A 19,819-nucleotide genomic window follows, 5' to 3' on the forward strand; every position below is an offset into this window, starting at 1 on the left:
AACAGATTGTTCAGGGTGGATTACAAAAGCAAGTACATACAAATGCATCCCCAAAGCCATTTTTTCCAACCCATATAACTCTCAAATATACTTGAGAAGACTATTTGTTCCCATCTTCATCATTTGACAGCAGCCTATTGTAATGAAGGAAATAGGAATTTAGTGAGAAAATTGCAAGGTATTGAAGAGAGAGAGAGAATATGGTTGAGTGAGCATCTGTCCCCACCTTTTTTTTTCTCCTGTAGCCTGCAAGAATAATAATTGAAGCTTCCCTGCAGCTGTGTATAACAAGAAACAGCCTCTTTGCATCTCACAATCAGTTTATAGCACACCCTATTGCCTGGGGCACAGCAGGAATTTGCTTGCTGGCAAGGTTAGTGTAAGTAAGAAGAAAGATACTTTAGTGGCACCTAAGACATGTGACTCATCAAAGACCATCTTCCCAGTCATTAGAAAATCTCCTGCCTTCCTCATTCCTAAAGAAGCATGCATTTCAAACCGGAGAAGCGGAGGGTATAATGAAACCAGCAGTCGGGATATCTCAGGAAATGTTTGTTTGTTTTCTTTTAATGATGTAGAACATGGTATAGGAACAAAAGTGGCAGTGTGTATGGTGAAATTTGCAGCTTCTTTTTCAGAGATGTACATTATAGTAACGTAGTAGATGACGGCAGTTAAAGCCCTGTATGGTCCATCCAGTCTACCCAAACAAGATAAACTCATTGTATGAGCTGCTTTATACAGTGGGGGAAATAAGTATTTGATCCCTTGCTGATTTTGTAAGTTTGCCCACTGACAAAGACATGAGCAGCCCATAATTGAAGGGTAGGTTATTGGTAACACTGAGAGATAGCACATCACAAATTAAATCCGGAAAATCACATTGTGGAAAGTATATGAATTTATTTGCATTCTGCAGAGGGAAATAAGTATTTAATCCCTCTGGCAAACAAGACCTAATACTTGGTGGCAAAACCCTTGTTGGCAAGCACAGCGGTCAGACGTCTTCTGTAGTTGATGATGAGGTTTGCACACATGTCAGGAGGAATTTTGGTCCACTCCTCTTTGCAGATCATCTCTAAATCATTAAGAGTTCTGGGCTGTCGCTTGGCAACTCGCAGCTTCAGCTCCCTCCATAAGTTTTCAATGGGATTAAGGTCTGGTGACTGGCTAGGCCACTCCATGACCCTAATGTGCTTCTTCCTGAGCCACTCCTTTGTTGCCTTGGCTGTATGTTTTGGGTCATTGTCGTGCTGGAAGACCCAGCCACGACCCATTTTTAAGGCCCTGGCGGAGGGAAGGAGGTTGTCACTCAGAATTGTACGATACATGGCCCCATCCATTCTCCCATTGATGCGGTGAAGTAGTCCTGTGCCCTTAGCAGAGAAACACCCCCAAAACATAACATTTCCACCTCCATGCTTGACAGTGGGGACGGTGTTCTTTGGGTCATAGGCAGCATTTCTCTTCCTCCAAACACGGCGAGTTGAGTTCATGCCAAAGAGCTCAATTTTTGTCTCATCTGACCACAGCACCTTCTCCCAATCACTCTCGGCATCATCCAGGTGTTCACTGGCAAACTTCAGACGGGCCGTCACATGTGCCTTCCGGAGCAGGGGGACCTTGCGGGCACTGCAGGATTGCAATCCGTTATGTCGTAATGTGTTACCAATGGTTTTCGTGGTGACAGTGGTCCCAGCTGCCTTGAGATCATTGACAAGTTCCCCCCTTGTAGTTGTAGGCTGATTTCTAACCTTCCTCATGATCAAGGATACCCCACGAGGTGAGATTTTGCGTGGAGCCCCAGATCTTTGTCGATTGACAGTCATTTTGTACTTCTTCCATTTTCTTACTATGGCACCAACAGTTGTCTCCTTCTCGCCTAGCGTCTTACTGATGGTTTTGTAGCCCATTCCAGCCTTGTGCAGGTGTATGATCTTGTCCCTGACATCCTTAGACAGCTCCTTGCTCTTGGCCATTTTGTAGAGGTTAGAGTCTGACTGATTCACTGAGTCTGTGGACAGGTGTCTTTCATACAGGTGACCATTGCCGACAGCTGTCTGTCATGCAGGTAACGAGTTGATTTGGAGCATCTACCTGGTCTGTAGGGGCCAGATCTCTTACTGGTTGGTGGGGGATCAAATACTTATTTCCCTCTGCAGAATGCAAATAAATTCATATACTTTCCACAATGTGATTTTCCGGATTTAATTTGTGATGTGCTATCTCTCACTGTTACCAATAACCTACCCTTCAATTATGGGCTGCTCATGTCTTTGTCAGTGGGCAAACTTACAAAATCAGCAAGGGATCAAATACTTATTTCCCCCACTGTATGTATACCTGACCTTGATTTGTCCTTGCCATTTTCAGGGCACAGACCGTAGAAGGCTGCCCAGCACTATCTTTGCTTCCTAATTACCGGTGTTGCCACCCAATCTGCGTTAAGCTTCTGTGGATCCATTCCTTCTGAACAGGATTCCTTTGTGTTTATTCCGCGCATTTTTGAATTCTGTTAACCATTTTCATCTCCACCACCTTCCTCGGGGGGGGGGGGGGGGGGGGGGGGGGGGCATTCCAAGTATCCACCACCCTCTCCGTGAAAAAATACTTCCTGACATTTTTCCTGAGTCTGCCCCCCTTCAACCTCAATTCATGGCCTCTAGTTCTACCGCCTTTCCGTCTCCGGAAAAGATTTGTTTGCAGATTAATAGCTTTCAAATATTTGAAAGTCTGTATCATATCACCCCTGTTACCCCATGTACAGAGAACGTATGAGGGAGAAAGCTAGATGGCTAAAAAGTAGGATATCTGAACAAAGCCAATGACAGAGAGCATACAGCTGGATTCTATATTCACACCTAGCGTTTCGCACCTAAATCTATTCCATAATGATACACATAACTTAATTGGCTTAATAAGCCAATCAGCATTGTTCTAGCCACTGTATCTCAAAAAAGATATAGTGGAATTAGAAAAGGTGCAGAGAAGGGCGACGAAAATGATAAAGGGGATGGCACGACTTCCCTATGAGGAAAGGCTAAAGCGGCTAGGGCTCTTCAGCTTGGAGAAAAGGCGGCTGAGGGGAGATATGATAGAGGTCTATAAAATAATGAGTGGAGTTGAATGGGTAGATGTGAAGCGTCTGTTCACGCTTTCCAAAAATACTAGGACTAGGGGGCATGCGATGAAGCTACAATGTAGTAAATTTTAAACTAATTGGATAAAATATTTCTTCACTCAACATGTAATTAAACTCTGGAATTCGTTGCCAAATAATGTGGTAAAGGCGGTTAGCTTAGCGGAGTTTTAAAAAAAGGTTTGGCCGGCTTCCTAAAGAAAAAGTCCATAGACCGTTATTAAATGGACTTGGGGAAAATCCACTATTTCTGGGATAAGCAGTATAAAATGTTTTGTACTTTTTGGGGATCTTGCCAGGTATTTGTGATCTGGATTGTCCACCGTTGGAAACAGAATGCTGGGCTCGATGGACCTTTGGTCTTTCCCAGTATGGCAATACTTATGTATAACAGCACTTAACAGGCCTTAATGAGCACTAATTGGCAATAATTAGAATTTACTCGCATAAGTCGCTAAGCGTATGCTGTAACTCACTGCGTCCAAAAAGGGACATGGTTATGGGTGGGGACATGGGAATTTCATGGGCGTTCCCAAATTTAGGCATGTTGTTGTAGAATATGGCCCAGTCCGTGTAAATCTACACCCAGGGATTTATACCATGTTTTTGTTGGTGTAAATGGATACGCTTCGTTTTTGGCGTTGGGATATCAACTAAGCGTATTCTATATACCATGCTTAAGTCTTATAGAATACACTTAAGTGAAAATGATTTCTTTCCAGATTTTCCAGGCGCCATATATAGAATCTCCCCCATAATGCCATGGTAGCATAACTACAGAAAATGATGTGGGGAGAAAAAGAAGGGCCTTATAAAAATGATAATAAAGGCTACAAAAGTCATATCTCTGCACACAACTGTAGAACACACTACCGAATGCCATAAACACAACGCACGATCTACTAACTTTCCAGAAGTTACTAAAAATAAAGAGACTTATAAAAAGAATCCTTCATAAAAGACTCAACATCAAAAATGCACCAGAACAAACCAACATTGATTCCTTTAATCTGGTTACTTTAATTACATTGACATTACTGAACGTTTTACCTTGTCCTTGTTCTTATATACCTGTTATGAATTATTTATTCATTTAATTCTAATTCAATTGATATTTTATTTTTTACATCTAATTTGCTTGATATTCTCATATACCTTAATTGTAACTCTTCTCTGTACTTATTATTCCGTTAATGGTCATCACCATTGTGGCATAATCATAGGCGCCCGGTGTAAGAGGCTTGGAGAGGCTAAGCCTCCCCCCTGCTGCAGCAGAATGGATCAGCTGTGGAGTCCAGCTGCTCTGAGGGGATTAAAGTGTTGATTTACCTCCATCCTCACAGCAGGAGCTGCAGTGAAAGCCCTCTAGCAGTTGTAGAAATTGGTTTATGGTTCGTTTACCTTACTGCTGGGAAAGCAGGGGGGGTTGGCTGGAGGTGTCCTGGGTTGCCAGGGAGATATTTAAGGAGGATGACTTCCTGACCTGCACTGAGGACAGATAGCAGCACAATCGGATACTGGGCCAGCATGATCAAAAAAAGTCACCAGACAACAAAGGTAGAAAAGATCATTTTATTTTCATTATAGTGTTTGGAATATGTCCACTTTGAGAATCAGGTGCTCAACATTAAAAGTTTATATTTATTTACTTATTTATGGCATTTTATCCCACATTAAACATGAATTAGGGTGTTTTGTGGCTCTACATGAGAATTGTGATGATATGATCCCTTGTTTCATATTGTTCACGGTCTGCATTTTCCGTATGGGTGGTATATTGGTGTATTAGGTCTGCCCAGTGTAATATTTATGGTACTGTAAGGTTCTGAGTGTGTTTTTGCACAAAGTTGTGCATAGTGTTTTGCAGTTGAGCGATTGTGCTTAGAATATGCTTTGAGCAACCACTTTATTCTTTGACATATGATACATATCTAATATCTAAATTTAATAAAAGGTATTAATTGTGACTTTTATTTTTATTTTTTTTTTTCTGCATGTTATCAGACAATTATGGATTTAAGCTCCACCCCTGGCCCCACCCCTAACCCCGCCCCCTTTAGCCTCCCCAAACAGTTGGGCCACCAACCACCTATGGGCATAATGTAAGCCACATTGAGCCTGCAAATATGTGGGGAAATGTGGGATACAAATGCAGCAAATAAATAAATAAAATAAACAAGTCCTCGGAAATGAAACTCGAAGAACCCAAATGTTTATTTATTTATTTCTATGGTACTAACTACTTGTAAAAAGGGAGTAATCTTGCAGCTGAGTCACTCCTTCCCTACACACTGAGGCAACATGGGTCTGGTTTGGTTGTGGTGGTTTCCCTCTGGGTTTTAGTCTATGCACAGCCCTCCCTCAGGCATTGCCCCTCTGCAAGTGAGTTCCTCAATTGGATCTGTTCGCTCTCACTCTGGCAAAGTCTATCACCTTCTCAGGCTGGCTCTGGCCACTTTCCTTTGCAGCCCAGTTTCTCTTGCTCTTTCCATGCAGTTACTCTGCATTTGGTTTCTCATTCTTATCGGATCTGGCTCCCTTCTTTGGCTGGACTCAAGCTCCTTGTCTCAGGCATACCTACAACTCTGGTCACCTCCTCCTGGCAGAGCCTCTAGCTGAATCCAGTCTCACTCACCCCACATTGGTTTCCTCACTCACTGGAACTGGCACTTCCCCATAGAACTCACTGGTTCCTTCTGCCACTGGCTTTTCTCTGCTTAGCTCTAGAAATCCATTGGTTCTGCACAGCCTCTGACCTTCGCTGATATGGCCACCATCTCAGGCTCCTGGCTCCAAGGCTGGGTCCCTCTTTCAGACTGGGCCTATCTCTATAGGGCTACATCTCATTCTGCTCTCTGTTGAAACTTGCAGCTGAAACTTGGCTAGTTGCCTTGTGGGCTTCCTATCATTACTGGTTCAACTCCTCCTCTTCTCCATGCACTTTCTTCCTTTCACTTGGACTTCCATTTACCCATGTAACTTATGGAATGCTGTAAGTTATACATGTATCCCCAGCATTTTAGAGCCAACACCCTAGACGTACATATCTAACCTGTTAGGCTAGAGTTGTATGAAGCAAAGTAGACACCTACATCTCTTTCCAGAATACACTCCTACCAGCTACCTATTTATAACTGCTCAGGTATAGACTATTACTAGTAATCATTTCTATAGTGCTACTAGATGTATGCAGCACTGTACACATTATATACAGGTACTTTCTCTGTCCCTAGGGGGCTCACAATCTAAGTTTTTTGTACCTGGGGCAATGAAGGGTTAAGTGACTTGCCCTGGGTCACAAGGAGCTGCAGTAGGAATCAAACCCAGGATCAAATCCTGCTGAACTAACTGTTAGGCTACTCCTCCACTCATAGAATTTATAGAATTTCCCCCTCCTTTAATTTGGGAGGGGAGGGGAAGGGGGTTGGTAGATGCAGGAGGGCCATTGATGTAGGGGGATCATACATAAGTACATAATAAGTACATAAGTAGTGCCATACTGGGAAAGACCAAAGGTCCATCTAGCCCAGCATCCTGTCACCGACAGTGGCCAATCCAGGTCAAGGGCACCTGGCACGCTCCCTAAACGTAAAAACATTCCAGACAAGTTATACCTAAAAATGCAGAATTTTTCCAAGTCCATTTAATAGCGGTCTATGGACTTGTCCTTTAGGAATCTATCTAACCCCTTTTTAAACTCCGTCAAGCTAACCGCCCGTACCACGTTCTCCGGCAACGAATTCCAGAGTCTAATTACACGTTGGGTGAAGAAAAATTTTCTCCGATTCGTTTTAAATTTACCACACTGTAGCTTCAACTCATGCCCTCTAGTCCTAGTATTTTTGGATAGCGTGAACAGTCGCTTCACATCCACCCGATCCATTCCACTCATTATTTTATACACTTCTATCATATCTCCCCTCAGCCGTCTCTTCTCCAAGCTAAAAAGCCCTAGCCTTCTCAGCCTCTCTTCATAGGAAAGTCGTCCCATCCCCACTATCATTTTCGTCGCCCTTCGCTGTACCTTTTCCAATTCTACTATATCTTTTTTGAGATACGGAGACCAGTACTGAACACAATACTCCAGGTGCGGTCGCACCATGGAGCGATACAACGGCATTATAACATCCGCACACCTGGACTCCATACCCTTCCTAATAACACCCAACATTCTATTCGCTTTCCTAGCCGCAGCAGCACACTGAGCAGAAGGTTTCAGCGTATCATCGACGACGACACCCAGATCCCTTTCTTGATCCGTAACTCCTAACGTGGAACCTTGCAAGACGTAGCTATAATTCGGGTTCCTCTTACCCACATGCATCACTTTGCACTTGTCAACATTGAACTTCATCTGCCACTTGCACGCCCATTCTCCCAGTCTCGCAAGGTCCTCCTGTAATCGTTCACATTCCTCCTGCGACTTGACGACCCTGAATAATTTTGTGTCATCGGCGAATTTAATTACCTCACTAGTTATTCCCATCTCTAGGTCATTTATAAATACATTAAAAAGCAACGGACCCAGCACAGACCCCTGCGGGACCCCACTAACTACCCTCCTCCACTGAGAATACTGTCCACGCAATCCTACTCTCTGCTTCCTATCTTTCAACCAGTTCTTAATCCATAATAGTACCCTACCTCCGATTCCATGACTCTGCAATTTCTTCAGGAGTCTTTCGTGCGGCACTTTGTCAAACGCCTTCTGAAAATCCAGATATACAATATCAACCGGCTCCCCATTGTCCACATGTTTGCTTACCCCCTCAAAAAAATGCATTAGATTGGTGAGGCAAGACTTCCCTTCACTAAATCCGTGCTGACTTTGTCTCATCAGTCCATGTTTTTGTATATGCTCTGCAATTTTATTCTTAATAATAGCCTCCACCATCTTGCCCGGCACCGACGTCAGACTCACCGGTCTATAATTTCCCGGATCTCCTCTGGAACCCTTCTTAAAAATCGGAGTAACATTGGCTACCCTCCAGTCTTCCGGTATTACACTCGATTTTAGGGACAGATTGCATATTTCTAACAGTAGTTAACAGCTTATATATGGGGCCATGGTACTGCTAGTGTAGTGCAACACCCTACACACTAGGTACCATGAATGGCCACACCCAGTCGCTACACACTATCACCCACACTGACTTCTTAGTGCAATTTAGTAAATACCAACCCCCCCCCCCCTTTAATCTACGTACTATAACTGTACATTTTAGCGTTGACTGCTTTAGTTTCACTGTTGGATGAGGCTTCTCAAAGCTGTAGTAACCGATCTTCTTCCACCATTTGTAGATGGCCTGAAGGAAATCTTTTTTGCTGGGGCAGAGGAACACTGAGATCCCACAGAAAACAAGCAAGCAGTGAAAAGGAGTAGGGAAATGACCAGGCTTACCTGGAACAAACGAGGAGACTTCTAAACATGATAGAACAGTTATTGGTGAAGACTCAACACAGTACTGTGTTTCAGTGGTTAGCTTGCTTCAGGAGTCTTTGTATAATGTATGTAAAATCAGCAAAGGGTAAATAAATGTTCATAGATGAAACTAGATTTTTAAAAATGTGGTCTTTAAAAAGACCTTTGTAGCATAATGGAAACGTTGTACTTTCCACTAAGCTACAAAGGTCTTTTTAAAGACCAGATTTTTTATCTACTTTCATCTATGAACAGTTTACCCTTTTACCCTTCTCCCGAAGATGCCCAAATTGGCATAATCGAAAGCCGATTTTGGGCATCCTTGTTAATTGCCTTGGTTTTTGTCGGTTTCAGATTTTGCTGATTGTTTTCGGACGGATTATCGACGAAAACCGAGGTATTACTGTATATAGAATCTTACTCTAAGGGCTTAAGGCCCGATTCTATATATGGCGCTTAAAATTAACACACTAGGCAATTATGCCTAAGCGCATTCTAAATACCACGGTATTTAGAATATGCTTAGGCATAGTTAATGCGACTGAATCTATGCACGTTTATTAACGCCAGCGAAAAGCTGATGTAAATCCCTGCATGTAGATTTACGCGCACTGGCCCATATTTTATCACAACGTACGTAGATTTTGGAATACACACAAAACGCCCATTTCCACACCCCTAACATACCCTTTTTATTCCTGTGCGTGTTAGAATTTAGGCACAGTAAATTACAGAATATGCATAGCAATGTACGTGCGGAAATTCTAAATTTTGCCAATTAGTGCTCGTTATTGCTTGTTAAGAGCGGTTAACAACGCTTAACAGCTTGGTAAAACAATTAACCAATGCACGTAGTTGTAAAATGCAGCCAGATTGACGCATGGAATTGCATGTAACTCTAGGCATGCTAAATAGAGTCCGGGGGTTAAATCCCTTTAGTAAAACGGCCCCTAAATAAAGATTGTGGCTTCTGTAGTTTAATTAGGAGCATTCACACAGGTACTTTTCCAAAATGAAAAAACACACACATTAAAGTGCTGACTCGTATTCGCCTATGTTCTGAAATGTCACATTACATGTACACGTGTCGGTATTTACACTTGTATGTCGACAAGTTTCCTTCCTTGAGGTGTTTCCACTTTTCTAATTGTAAAATATATGCTCCCACTGCCTGAGCCGCCACATACATCTGCATTTCTGCAGGTATTTGAGATCTTTCTTTAAAATCATAACGGAATTATATACATCCTAACCTACTACTACTACTACTACTTAACATTTCTAGAGTGCTACTAGGGTTACGCAGCGCTGTACAGTTTAACAAAGAAGGACAGTCCCTACTCAAAGGAGCTTACAATCTAAAGGACGAAATGTCAAGTTGGGGCAGTCTAGATTTCCTAAATAGAGGTATGGTGGTTAGGTGCTGAAGGCGACATTGAAGAGGTGGGCTTTGAGCAATGATTTGAAGATGGGCAGGGAGGGGGCCTGGTGAATGGGCTCAGGGAGTTTATTCCAAGCATGGGGTGAGGCGAGGCAGAAAGGGCGGAGCCTGGAGTTGGCGGTGGTGGAAAAGGGTACTGAAAGGAGGGATTTGTCTCGAGAGCGGAGGTTACGGGTAGGAACGTAGGGGGAGATGAAGGTAGAGAGGTAGGGAGGGGCTGCAGATCGAGTGCATTTGTAGGTTAGTAGGAGAAGCTTGAACTGTATGCGGTGCCTAATCGGAAGCCAGTGAAGTGACTTGAGGAGGGGGGTGATATGAGTATATCAGTCCAGGCGGAAGATAAGATGTGCAGCAGAGTTCTAGTTTCTTCGTTCTATATTTTATCTACCTCATGAAATGGGCCTTTTTAGTTATAGGCTCCTATGTAAAAGAAGAGTATTTTTTTACATTTTCTAATATCCAAATTGTAGAGAAATAGCCTATATGTGTTTTTAGTCAACAAGTATTCTTTTTGTTCAGCTGAAACCCTCCCCCCCATAAAAAATAATGAACAAAGGATTAAATAAAAAATCATTACTCAATAAAAAGGCCCGACCTGTCAGCTCAACATCAGAGACCCAAATTATATTTTCTTCATCAAGACTTGGCTCTCTGTTTGTTTGTTTGTTTGTTTGTTTGTTTATCAAGTGAGTGCTTTGACTGTTGTCTTGATAGGGTACAAATGGCAAGGTTTGATCTGTAGGTTATGATGTAAGGAAGATTATAGTGAATAATCAGTGGCAGATAACTTTAAGTGATGGCCATTTATATCTTTGCAATGGCTGTATATGCTAATTTGGTATCATAATCGAGTGGCTTTTAAGATTTGAGGAACTGACTTGGTAGGGGTTATATCACATCAAATTACCAATTAGACCTCCTTTATTTTTTTTTTTAACAAGCTGTGTTCTTTTTGTATGATCTGTAAACTGCTTCATTTCAAGTCTGAGCATGATCACAGTATGAACATCTGCATTAAATACTCACAGCCAGCAGCTCTATGTCAAACTGGTAGGCTTTGGAGCTGTGTCTGTCAATATTGTGCCAAAGACGTGGCTGTTGGTAGGTCCTCAGGGTCCAGATATGTCTGAATTTTCTCCCATTTTAGGCCAGCAAATATTGGAGAACACCAGGGGAGGACTGACCATTCAGGAAAACGGGCAGTGCCCAACGGCCCAGAGACTCTAGGGGGGCCCAGATGCTCCCCCCCCTCACACAGCTACACACTACAGCCCCTGAACCTCAGTGAGCCTTCCCCAGTCCCACCTTGAAGGACCTGGCGGTCTAGTAGCCTCTGTGGAGGCAGGAAAGAACAACACTGTTCTGCCTCGCACTGCCGTATTTTAAAAATGGCTGCCAAGACTCCCTGCAGCAGTCTTGCAAGACTATCAAGGTCTGCGAGAGTACAGCGGGAAGCCTGTGCACCCATTTTGAAAACACAACGTTGCCGAGCAGAATAGCCGTAATGGGCAGGAAAAAGTGGGGTTCTTTCCTGCCCCAGAAGAAGCCACCTGACCAGCAGGGCCCTTTGAGATAGGACTGAGAAAGCCCACTGAGGCTCAGGGGATGTAGTGTGTGTGGGGGGGGGGGGGGGGGAGGGGGGCAGCAGGTACTGTGGTGGTGGGGGTGTGGCAGGTAGCGGTCGGGGGGGGGGGGCATAATAACCTTTACTGTCCAGGTGACTAGATCACTGTCAGTCCGCCCCTGGAGAACAACTAACTCTATAGAATAGGCAAGTGTTTTGTAGAGGCAAAACACACTAAATGAAAGATTTGGATTGGGTCTTTTCTGAACTCTGTCCTTGGATAACCCAGTTGCTGTGAAGATACTGTTGTAAACCATACTTCTCTTTCTATTGTTGATGACAACCATGCCAAGAGGTGCTTGCTCTCTTTGTATCCGGAGACGGTTTTGGAGAATGTCAAAAGTCATCTCCGTTGTCAAAGCTTCAGTTTGGTTTTTCCTGTCTGTGATCAGGTCTTTTTTTTGTATACCAGTTTTTTGTTTGCCTTTAATGTAAAGGATGTTGAAAAACTCATTTTTACTGTCATTCCATGGTGTTCCTCTATCTCAGCATTGTCAGGCTCTGGTCCTTGAGGGACATGTACAGGTCTAGATTCCAGGCTACCCAACAATTAAATTTGATGAGATTTCTTGACACAGAGAACTCAAGTCATTAAGCTCATTTCCTAAAGAAGAAAAAACAATCAGAGGAAAGTCTGTGGATTATGCCCACGTTGGCTCTAAGGTATGCCTACCTTACATGATCCCAAGGACCTGTTTTGAACAACCTAATCTAGCTATTATCAATGTCTGTCTTTTGATCTCTTTGGGTCATTTTTCAGTATTTATATTTGTTGTTTTCCTGCTTCCCTTCCACCATCACATTACAAATCTCAAATTTTTCTTTTCCTTCTTTGAATCGTTGCATTTTCATCATTGTCTGTAGAGTTGGCTTCTTCACAGCTTCCCTTGTTAATTATTATTCAGGTACGTTCCAAAGCATTTTATGAATGAGACATAGCCTTATGACACATTGTAATTTCATGGCAATATTAGAAAATGTATGGTTTTGTAAATATAATATGATCACTCTGCACCAACATCTTTTGACAGTTTGTTAATTTAACTTTCTCTTATTTCTCTGTTTCTTTGCAGCCACCGTGTGCCCTTTGGCTTCCAGCATTTTAAATGTGTTCTTTTCTCCTTCGATTATCACAGGTTTAGTCCCTATGAGTGGTATAACCCACACCCTTGCAATCCAGACTCAGACGTGGTGGAAAACAATTTTACCTTGCTAAATAGTTTCTGGTTCGGAGTTGGAGCTCTCATGCAGCAAGGTATACGTTTCATTCCGCTTGATCACCTAGGCACCATGTCCCACTTTTTGCTGGGGGTTCCTCAGTAGCTCTGTCCAGCACATGCCTTTTCCATGGGTGCCTCTGTGCATGTAGCCATTCAACCAGTTTTCGTTGACATTGATACATTGGATTGGATTATTCTACGGACACAGTGAACATTACAGACCTCACATATATACATACTCATGCAATTACATTTATAGCTAAATGTCAAGATGTTTCCTCATAGTCAATGAGTCAGCCAGACAGCGTTCCGAGATAGACAGGACTTCGGTAGTGAAATTAGCAATATCGGTTATAGTCCTGGTTGATATTCAGCCTGTGGCGGTCAATGGTTTTTAAGTAAGTCCAGATATTCAATGCCGGGCAATGTCCGGGGCACCTCCATTGAATATCCAGAGTCAGGCGGTGACCCTAAAGTTATGTGGGTGTCGGCCAATATTCAGTATCAGCTCTCGCATAGCTAAGGGGTCATTTTACAAAACGGCGGTAAGCCCAACGCTGGCTTACCACTCGCTAAAAGGGAAGTAGCGCTGGACTACCGCAGCAGCCCAGAGGTAGTTCCCACCCCCAGCGCATCATATCCGGCGCTACAATGATATTTTGTAGCGCTGCTGTGTACCTGGCGGTAATCGGGCGGTGCATGGCACTGCCCAGTTACCGCCGGGTTAGCATGGGAGCACTTACTACCACCCATTGAGGTAGCGGTAAGAGCGCCCAAGGTAACCCGGCTTCACTTACTGCACAGCCATTTCCTGAAAAAAAAACAAAGACCTGCCTTTTACCTGCTGCTGTAAAAGGGGGCCTCGGCACACATCAAAAACATGCGCTGATGCCAGCACAGGCCCCCTTTTGCTGCAGTTTCGTAAACGGGGCCCTAAGTGAGCAAAGATAGGACTGCCTTTTGTGTGGTCCTGTCTGCCCAGTTAGGTATATGGGTGTGCCCACATAACTGCCAGCTTCTGCCCCACTCCACCTCTGGGCTATCCTGGACCTGGGTAGTGCCATGGCAGTCTGCACACTCAGGCTATTTTACAAAGGCGCACTAGCGTTTTTAGCACGCACTAAATGCTAGAGACACCCATAGAATATATGGGTGCCTCTAGCATTTAGCACACACTTATTTTTAGCACGCGATAAAAACACTACCGCGCCTCGGTTTGGTTTAAGCAGGTAGGATCCTCTCTTACCCACTTAAACCACCCTGAATATCAACCCCTCCTTCTCTTCCATGACTTCTCTGGAACAAATACACATAGGGAGGATACTTTTGTAGTGGACTGCCTGGCCTGTGCAGCAGGTGCGCAACTAAGTTAAGCTGATTTTCTAAGGGGAACAAGGTTTATACTTTCCTGGTGAAAATTACCCAAGAGAAGATGCATGCTCAGTCTTTGGCATGCACAGATTTCCTATCTCATTTTGTACGCGTACTTGCTTTTTATATAAAGGATGCATATACGTTTAGTCCATGACCTCGGAAATGCCTCTGCCTAGTCCCAGAAACTTGTAGACACCTATGTTCTAAGTGTATTTTTAGATGCATTTATCCTTCCCAATATGGTAGTCCTCCCACCAATACCTAGGAAGAAATAAATCACCCACGGCTGCATCTCTTTAGGAATTTAATTAGATACCTTATTTCTTACCAAGTATTTGTACAATTAGCAGATCAGTGATATATAAGCAATCAAATACTTTTATTTATTATTCTCCAAGTATATGTACAATCAATTGCTTATGGGAAGACAGTACCACAGCTACACATAGGTGTTCTCTGGGTCTGAGTCTCTAATGTTTTATTTTAGGGTCTTTTTCGCCCTCACCCCAAATTACCTGCTAAAGGCAATTTGCAGATATAAAAGACTCAAGGCTACTTATGAGAAAGCAATAGGATTTATTACAATTGATTGGTTTCTCATGGGAGAGCAGCCCTGCTTGCACAAAGGTACTGGCTGTGACTGCCTCTCTCTTGAAGTAGGAAGTACACTCATTTTTATATGTCCATTCAGGACACAGGTAATATGACAGTAAGCACACCTTATTGGATCTATGCTAATATTATAGTTAACATTGATTGGCTATTATAATAATGTGGTTAGTATTTACTGGAAAAGCTAATAATGGACTAGCTCTTCCTGGACGACTACGTTATCTTCCTGAGGAGTTACCTTGTTCTGTTTTTTCACCACCATGTTGCTAAACGATGTTACTCTGTTTTTCCACCTACGCCCGTTCCTCATTCTGCTGCATGTCACAACAGATCATGAGTTCTGCAGTCACACCGGAGTTCAGGTTAGAGTCAGGGGCCTGTAAGGTTTTCTCTCATTTTAGATCCTGAACCAAAGTCAGGCCTTGAATCAAAGCTCTTAGCTATGATAATAATATACATAAGCAATATTAGAAAAGACTATTTCTGTATATAAAACACTGTTTTAACTGCAGAAATGCCTCTTAAAATAACCCCTTAAGATTGATTGCATGGTTGCAATTTTGCATTGCTTTGTGCGAAACAAAGTTTAATAACTGCAAAACCTGCTTTATATCCAGGTTTTGAATGACCTAATTGCCTAATATCGGCATTCCATATTTTAATGGGAAACAAAATTAAACACAACCTTTCAAACTGCATATGAGGATTTCTTTTTCCTTCAAAAGTTGCTAAACTTACAGCCTGAGTAACTGAGGGGGTCTTTTACTAAATATTAGCTTGAGTTATCTGCAGCAGGGCCCATAGGAAGGAATAAGATGGAACCTGCTGCAGATAACTCGAATTAACCTTTAGTAAAAGCCCTCCTGAGCTTCTGTTCCCACTGATACAGGATGGGAAAACGGAGCCTTAGTATATCTGTCACTTAGGGCCAGATGCACTAAACTTAACGAGCTATTAACGAGCAAGTAGTAAACCGTGGCATGCACTAAATGCTTCTCCGAGCCATTTTCCGATCACTGTAGCAGGTAACGAAAACGGAATGCAGATGAGCAAATTAGTACCCCAATGTGTATAAATCGTATTGTAATGAGATGCGCTACCGTTTTCCGACCTCCTAACCGTGGAAAAACATGGAAAATCTCTGCTTAAAGCCCACCTCTTCAATGTCGCCTTTGGCACCTAACCTCTACACCTCTACCCAGGAAATCTAGACTGCCCAACTTGACATTTCGTTCTTTAGATTGTAAGCTCATTTGAGCAGGGACCGTCCTTCTTTGTTTATTTTGTACAGCGCTGCGTAACCCTAGTAGCGCTCTAGAAATGTTAAGTAGTAGTAGGCCTGTACCTCACGTTGGGACTGCGCAGCCTCTAAAAACTGCTATAAATGTAACAAAACAAAACAAAAAATCCGGAAAAAAACATCCAAGTGCTTGTCAGGGCCGTCCTTCTAAAGCGCCTAACGTGGACGTCCTTCGCTGAAACATAAAAAAAAAAAAAAGGACGGCCCTGACGAGCAATTTGCAACTGAGGAAATATTTAATCAAGCAAATGTGACAAGATCCCATCTGTAAACAGGTTCAGTTTTCCTCGTGCTAAGTGTATTGACTGTGTGATGTGCTTCCCGTCTCCTATTTAGGAAGCAACAAGTATATCTGTGCTATCTGTGGCAGTGATAGCACATGGTAACTTACCATGCACTAACTGTAATGGGCTGTTCCCGCCCATTCCCGCCCATTCCTACACTAAAAGAGTATCGGTTAATGCATGAATTAGTGTACATTAACCCCCATTTTGGGTGTGGAGCCCAGATGCGTGCAGAAACTAATTACTCATGGACGTCCTTCACTGGAACATAAAAAAAGGATGGCCCTGACGAGCAATTGGATGTTTTCCCCCAGATTTTTTTCTGATGGGTGTTCTTCTGCGAGGACGTCCAAATAAAAAAACTATTTTGACGTCCCTTTCGATTATGCCCCCCTCCAGGTCTCTCTCCGCCAATCACAGCTCTAACAAGTGCTCATCAGGGACGCAGAAGATTTACGTACAGTGAAAGTAGTACATGCAAATCAATCTCATGCATATTGTAAAGGGGGGGGGGGGGGTCCGCTTCCTCCTCTTGGGTAGAGCCAGCAAGCCTGCGGGGCTCCCAAGGTTCCAGGACAGAATGCTGCTGATACTGGGACTCAGGGCCAAAGTATTTTATTATCAAAAATCATAATGTATTCTTCAAAAGAAAAGGTACAGTTCAGGTCCCGAAATCCCTCAGCAAACGCTCAGCTCCTCAAGACCTCAGGTCTTCTATTAGGGCATTAGCTTTCCCTTCCCCTGTCTTCAGAAGGGTTTAGTAAGAGTTCAGCACACTTCCAATATAGCACAACAGTTCAGAACAAATCTACATGGACAGTCTTTGCACATCAAACCAATACCACAAATCACCTGCCTTTTCACAGCACAGAGGGAACCCTGTAAGGAGCAGGGTTGGCCGTTTCTCCCACCTCTCAGCACCACGCCCGGTGTGGCCTCCTCCACTGCCTTCAAGTGCTGAGCAGGGCAACCTTTGAATTCTCCCACTCCATGGTAGCTGGCTCCTCTCCCTTAGGCAGCTCTAGTGGCAGGCTACTTCCTTCCTCCACATACTCCATGGAATCTCTCTCTCCATTCGTCTCCCCTCTCTCCTGGTGACTGAGAGCCTCCAGGAAATCTGCTCTCCTATTCTCACAGCTGGGGGGAATTATATACTGATGGTGAAGCCAGGGAAACTGAGCTTCATCCTTCCCTCGCCCTCTAGTGGGGAAGGGAGTAACAGGCTCACCCTGCCTCGAGCCATTGCTCCCCTTGTTGGGACTGGGAATCCATTCCATCTTTTTAGGACTACTCTCCTCACTCATCCTTGCAAGGACTTCTGGGACCCTTAGTTCTGGGCTCAACTGCTTCACTGGGGAATCTCTGGGGCTTGCCTTGTCACAACATTCATTGTGGAAAGCTTGAAAACCTGACTGAGTTGTGGTCCTCAAGGGCCCTGGTTGGCCACAACTGTCCTAGTTCAAACAGGCAATTCAAGGACTGCGTTAAATATGCAGGGGCCCCCAGGTTAGAACTTTAAAAAGAAGCCCCCAAAGTTCACCAACAGGCAGACTCAGGGAGGCCCAACCTAACTGCTCTGTTTGCACCCCTAAAATAGCAGCCCTGCCAGGCATAAGAATGAGGCCACCTCCTTTGGAAGGCATCTGTGACCTGACTCTGATAAGGACAGGGGGCATGGATCAGACTGAAGCTGAGAGAGATCTTCTCTGTGTCAGTGGAAGTTGATTAGGGGTAGTGACAGGACAAAATGCACTGTCCCTGAAGGATAAGGAGCAGTCTGCTGTGTAAAACCAGCTTTCCCGAGGCTGAAAGATGTTCAAGAATCAAAAAGAAATAAATCTAGCAAAGCCTTGCAGTAGATTATTGGCATTTCTGGCAATATATTGCTACTAGGGTATGAGTTGATTAATTTTAAGGAAAGATAAATTAAGCCTTTGGATTCAGGTTTACTTTAAGATTTACTAAGATTCTTAAAACATTATTTTAATGTTCCCGTTAGACTTAAAAAGAAATCTGGGCACCGATACTAAAAATATGGGGTAATCCTACGTATACTGGCTACTGGACTTTATGTGAATCCTTGCTGATATTCAGCTGGGACCCTGCATACATAAAACTAGCTTCCCTCAGATGGTCAGACCCTCCAATTCCACCCTCCCCCAGTCCTGCTTTCCCCTCTCCCTCTTCCTAAAGAGCCTCAGCCTGAGCTCCCCTCCACCCCTTAGCCCTTTAGTATGCCCTGGACCTACCTCAGTCATCCCTGGTGGTCTAGGAGATCATTTTGGCCGACACCAGTACCGTGAGACTTCTGTTAGCAGTTGTGGGGGCCATTTTGAGACTGGAGGCATGAGCGAGTGGGCATCTTTCCCGTTTGTAGGATCCCCTAGACCACCAGAGATAACTGAGGCAGGCAGGAGAGGGACTATTTATTTGTTACGTTTGTATCCCACATTTTCCCACCTTTTTGCAGGCTCAATGTGGCTTACATAGTACCGTAGAGGCATTCGCCAGTCCGGTAATGAAAGGAACATATGTTTCAGTTACAATGGGAATCAAGGAAAGGAAAGATTATTTAGTGTCCAGTACAAGCTTTGGTTATGTTGTGTTGCAGAGTGCAGGCATTTGTGTTGGGTCGGCGGGGTATGCCTTTTTGAACAGGTAGGCCTTTAATGATTTCCTGAAGTTTAGGTGGTCGTAGGTTGTCTTCACAGCATTTGGCAGTGCGTTCCATAATTGTGTGCTTGTATAGGAGAAGCTGGACGCATAGGTTCTTTTGTATTTAATTTTTTTTTGCAGTTTGGATAGTGGAGGTTTAGGTATGTTCGAGATGATCTGGTTGTGTTTCTGAGTGGTAGGTCTATAAGTTCTGTCATATATCCTGGTACTTGGCCATAGATAATTTTGTGAACCAGGGTGCAGATTTTGAAAGTAATACGTTCTTTGATTGGCTGTGAGGGTGAGAGTAGGGCTTGGACCACAAATCTCATTGTCTTGGTGGGGGGGATCACTTTGATGTTGCTACTTACAAGGCATCAGCCAATATGCAAACCAATGCCCAGTTAATTTATTTATTTGTTACATTTGTATCCCACATTTTCCCACCTATTTGCAGGCTCAATGTGGCTTACATAGTACCGTAAAGGCGTTCGCCCAGTCCGATAAAGAACAAATACAGTGTGATGTGTGGTAGGAAAAGGTTCATGTGTTACAGACACATTTGGGAATCGTAGGATAGATTCAAATGTTACAGACACATTTATTTATTTATTTGTTACATTTGTATCCCATATTTTCCCACCTATTTGCAGGCTCAATGTGGCTTACATAATACCGTAAAGGCATTCGCCAAGTTCGGTAGGGGACAAGTACAAAAGAAGTTATGGTGGTAAAGGGAAGATAAGAT

At 43.5% G+C, this 19,819-nt stretch overlaps 1 protein-coding gene across 1 annotated transcript in view; it reads left to right on the forward strand.

Annotated features, from left to right (window-relative positions):
• Nucleotides 1–19,819, forward strand: part of GRIK2 (glutamate ionotropic receptor kainate type subunit 2) — a 989,144-nt gene that overhangs the window by 738,267 nt on the left and 231,058 nt on the right. Inside the window, exon 12 of the mRNA XM_030195188.1 lies at nt 12,763–12,881. Within this exon, the coding sequence (XP_030051048.1) occupies nt 12,763–12,881 (119 nt within the window). The remainder of the gene's footprint in view (nt 1–12,762; nt 12,882–19,819) is intronic.

The sequence above is a fragment of the Microcaecilia unicolor genome, chromosome 3, assembly GCF_901765095.1.
Source record: "Microcaecilia unicolor chromosome 3, aMicUni1.1, whole genome shotgun sequence".
Lineage (NCBI taxonomy): Eukaryota > Metazoa > Chordata > Amphibia > Gymnophiona > Siphonopidae > Microcaecilia > Microcaecilia unicolor.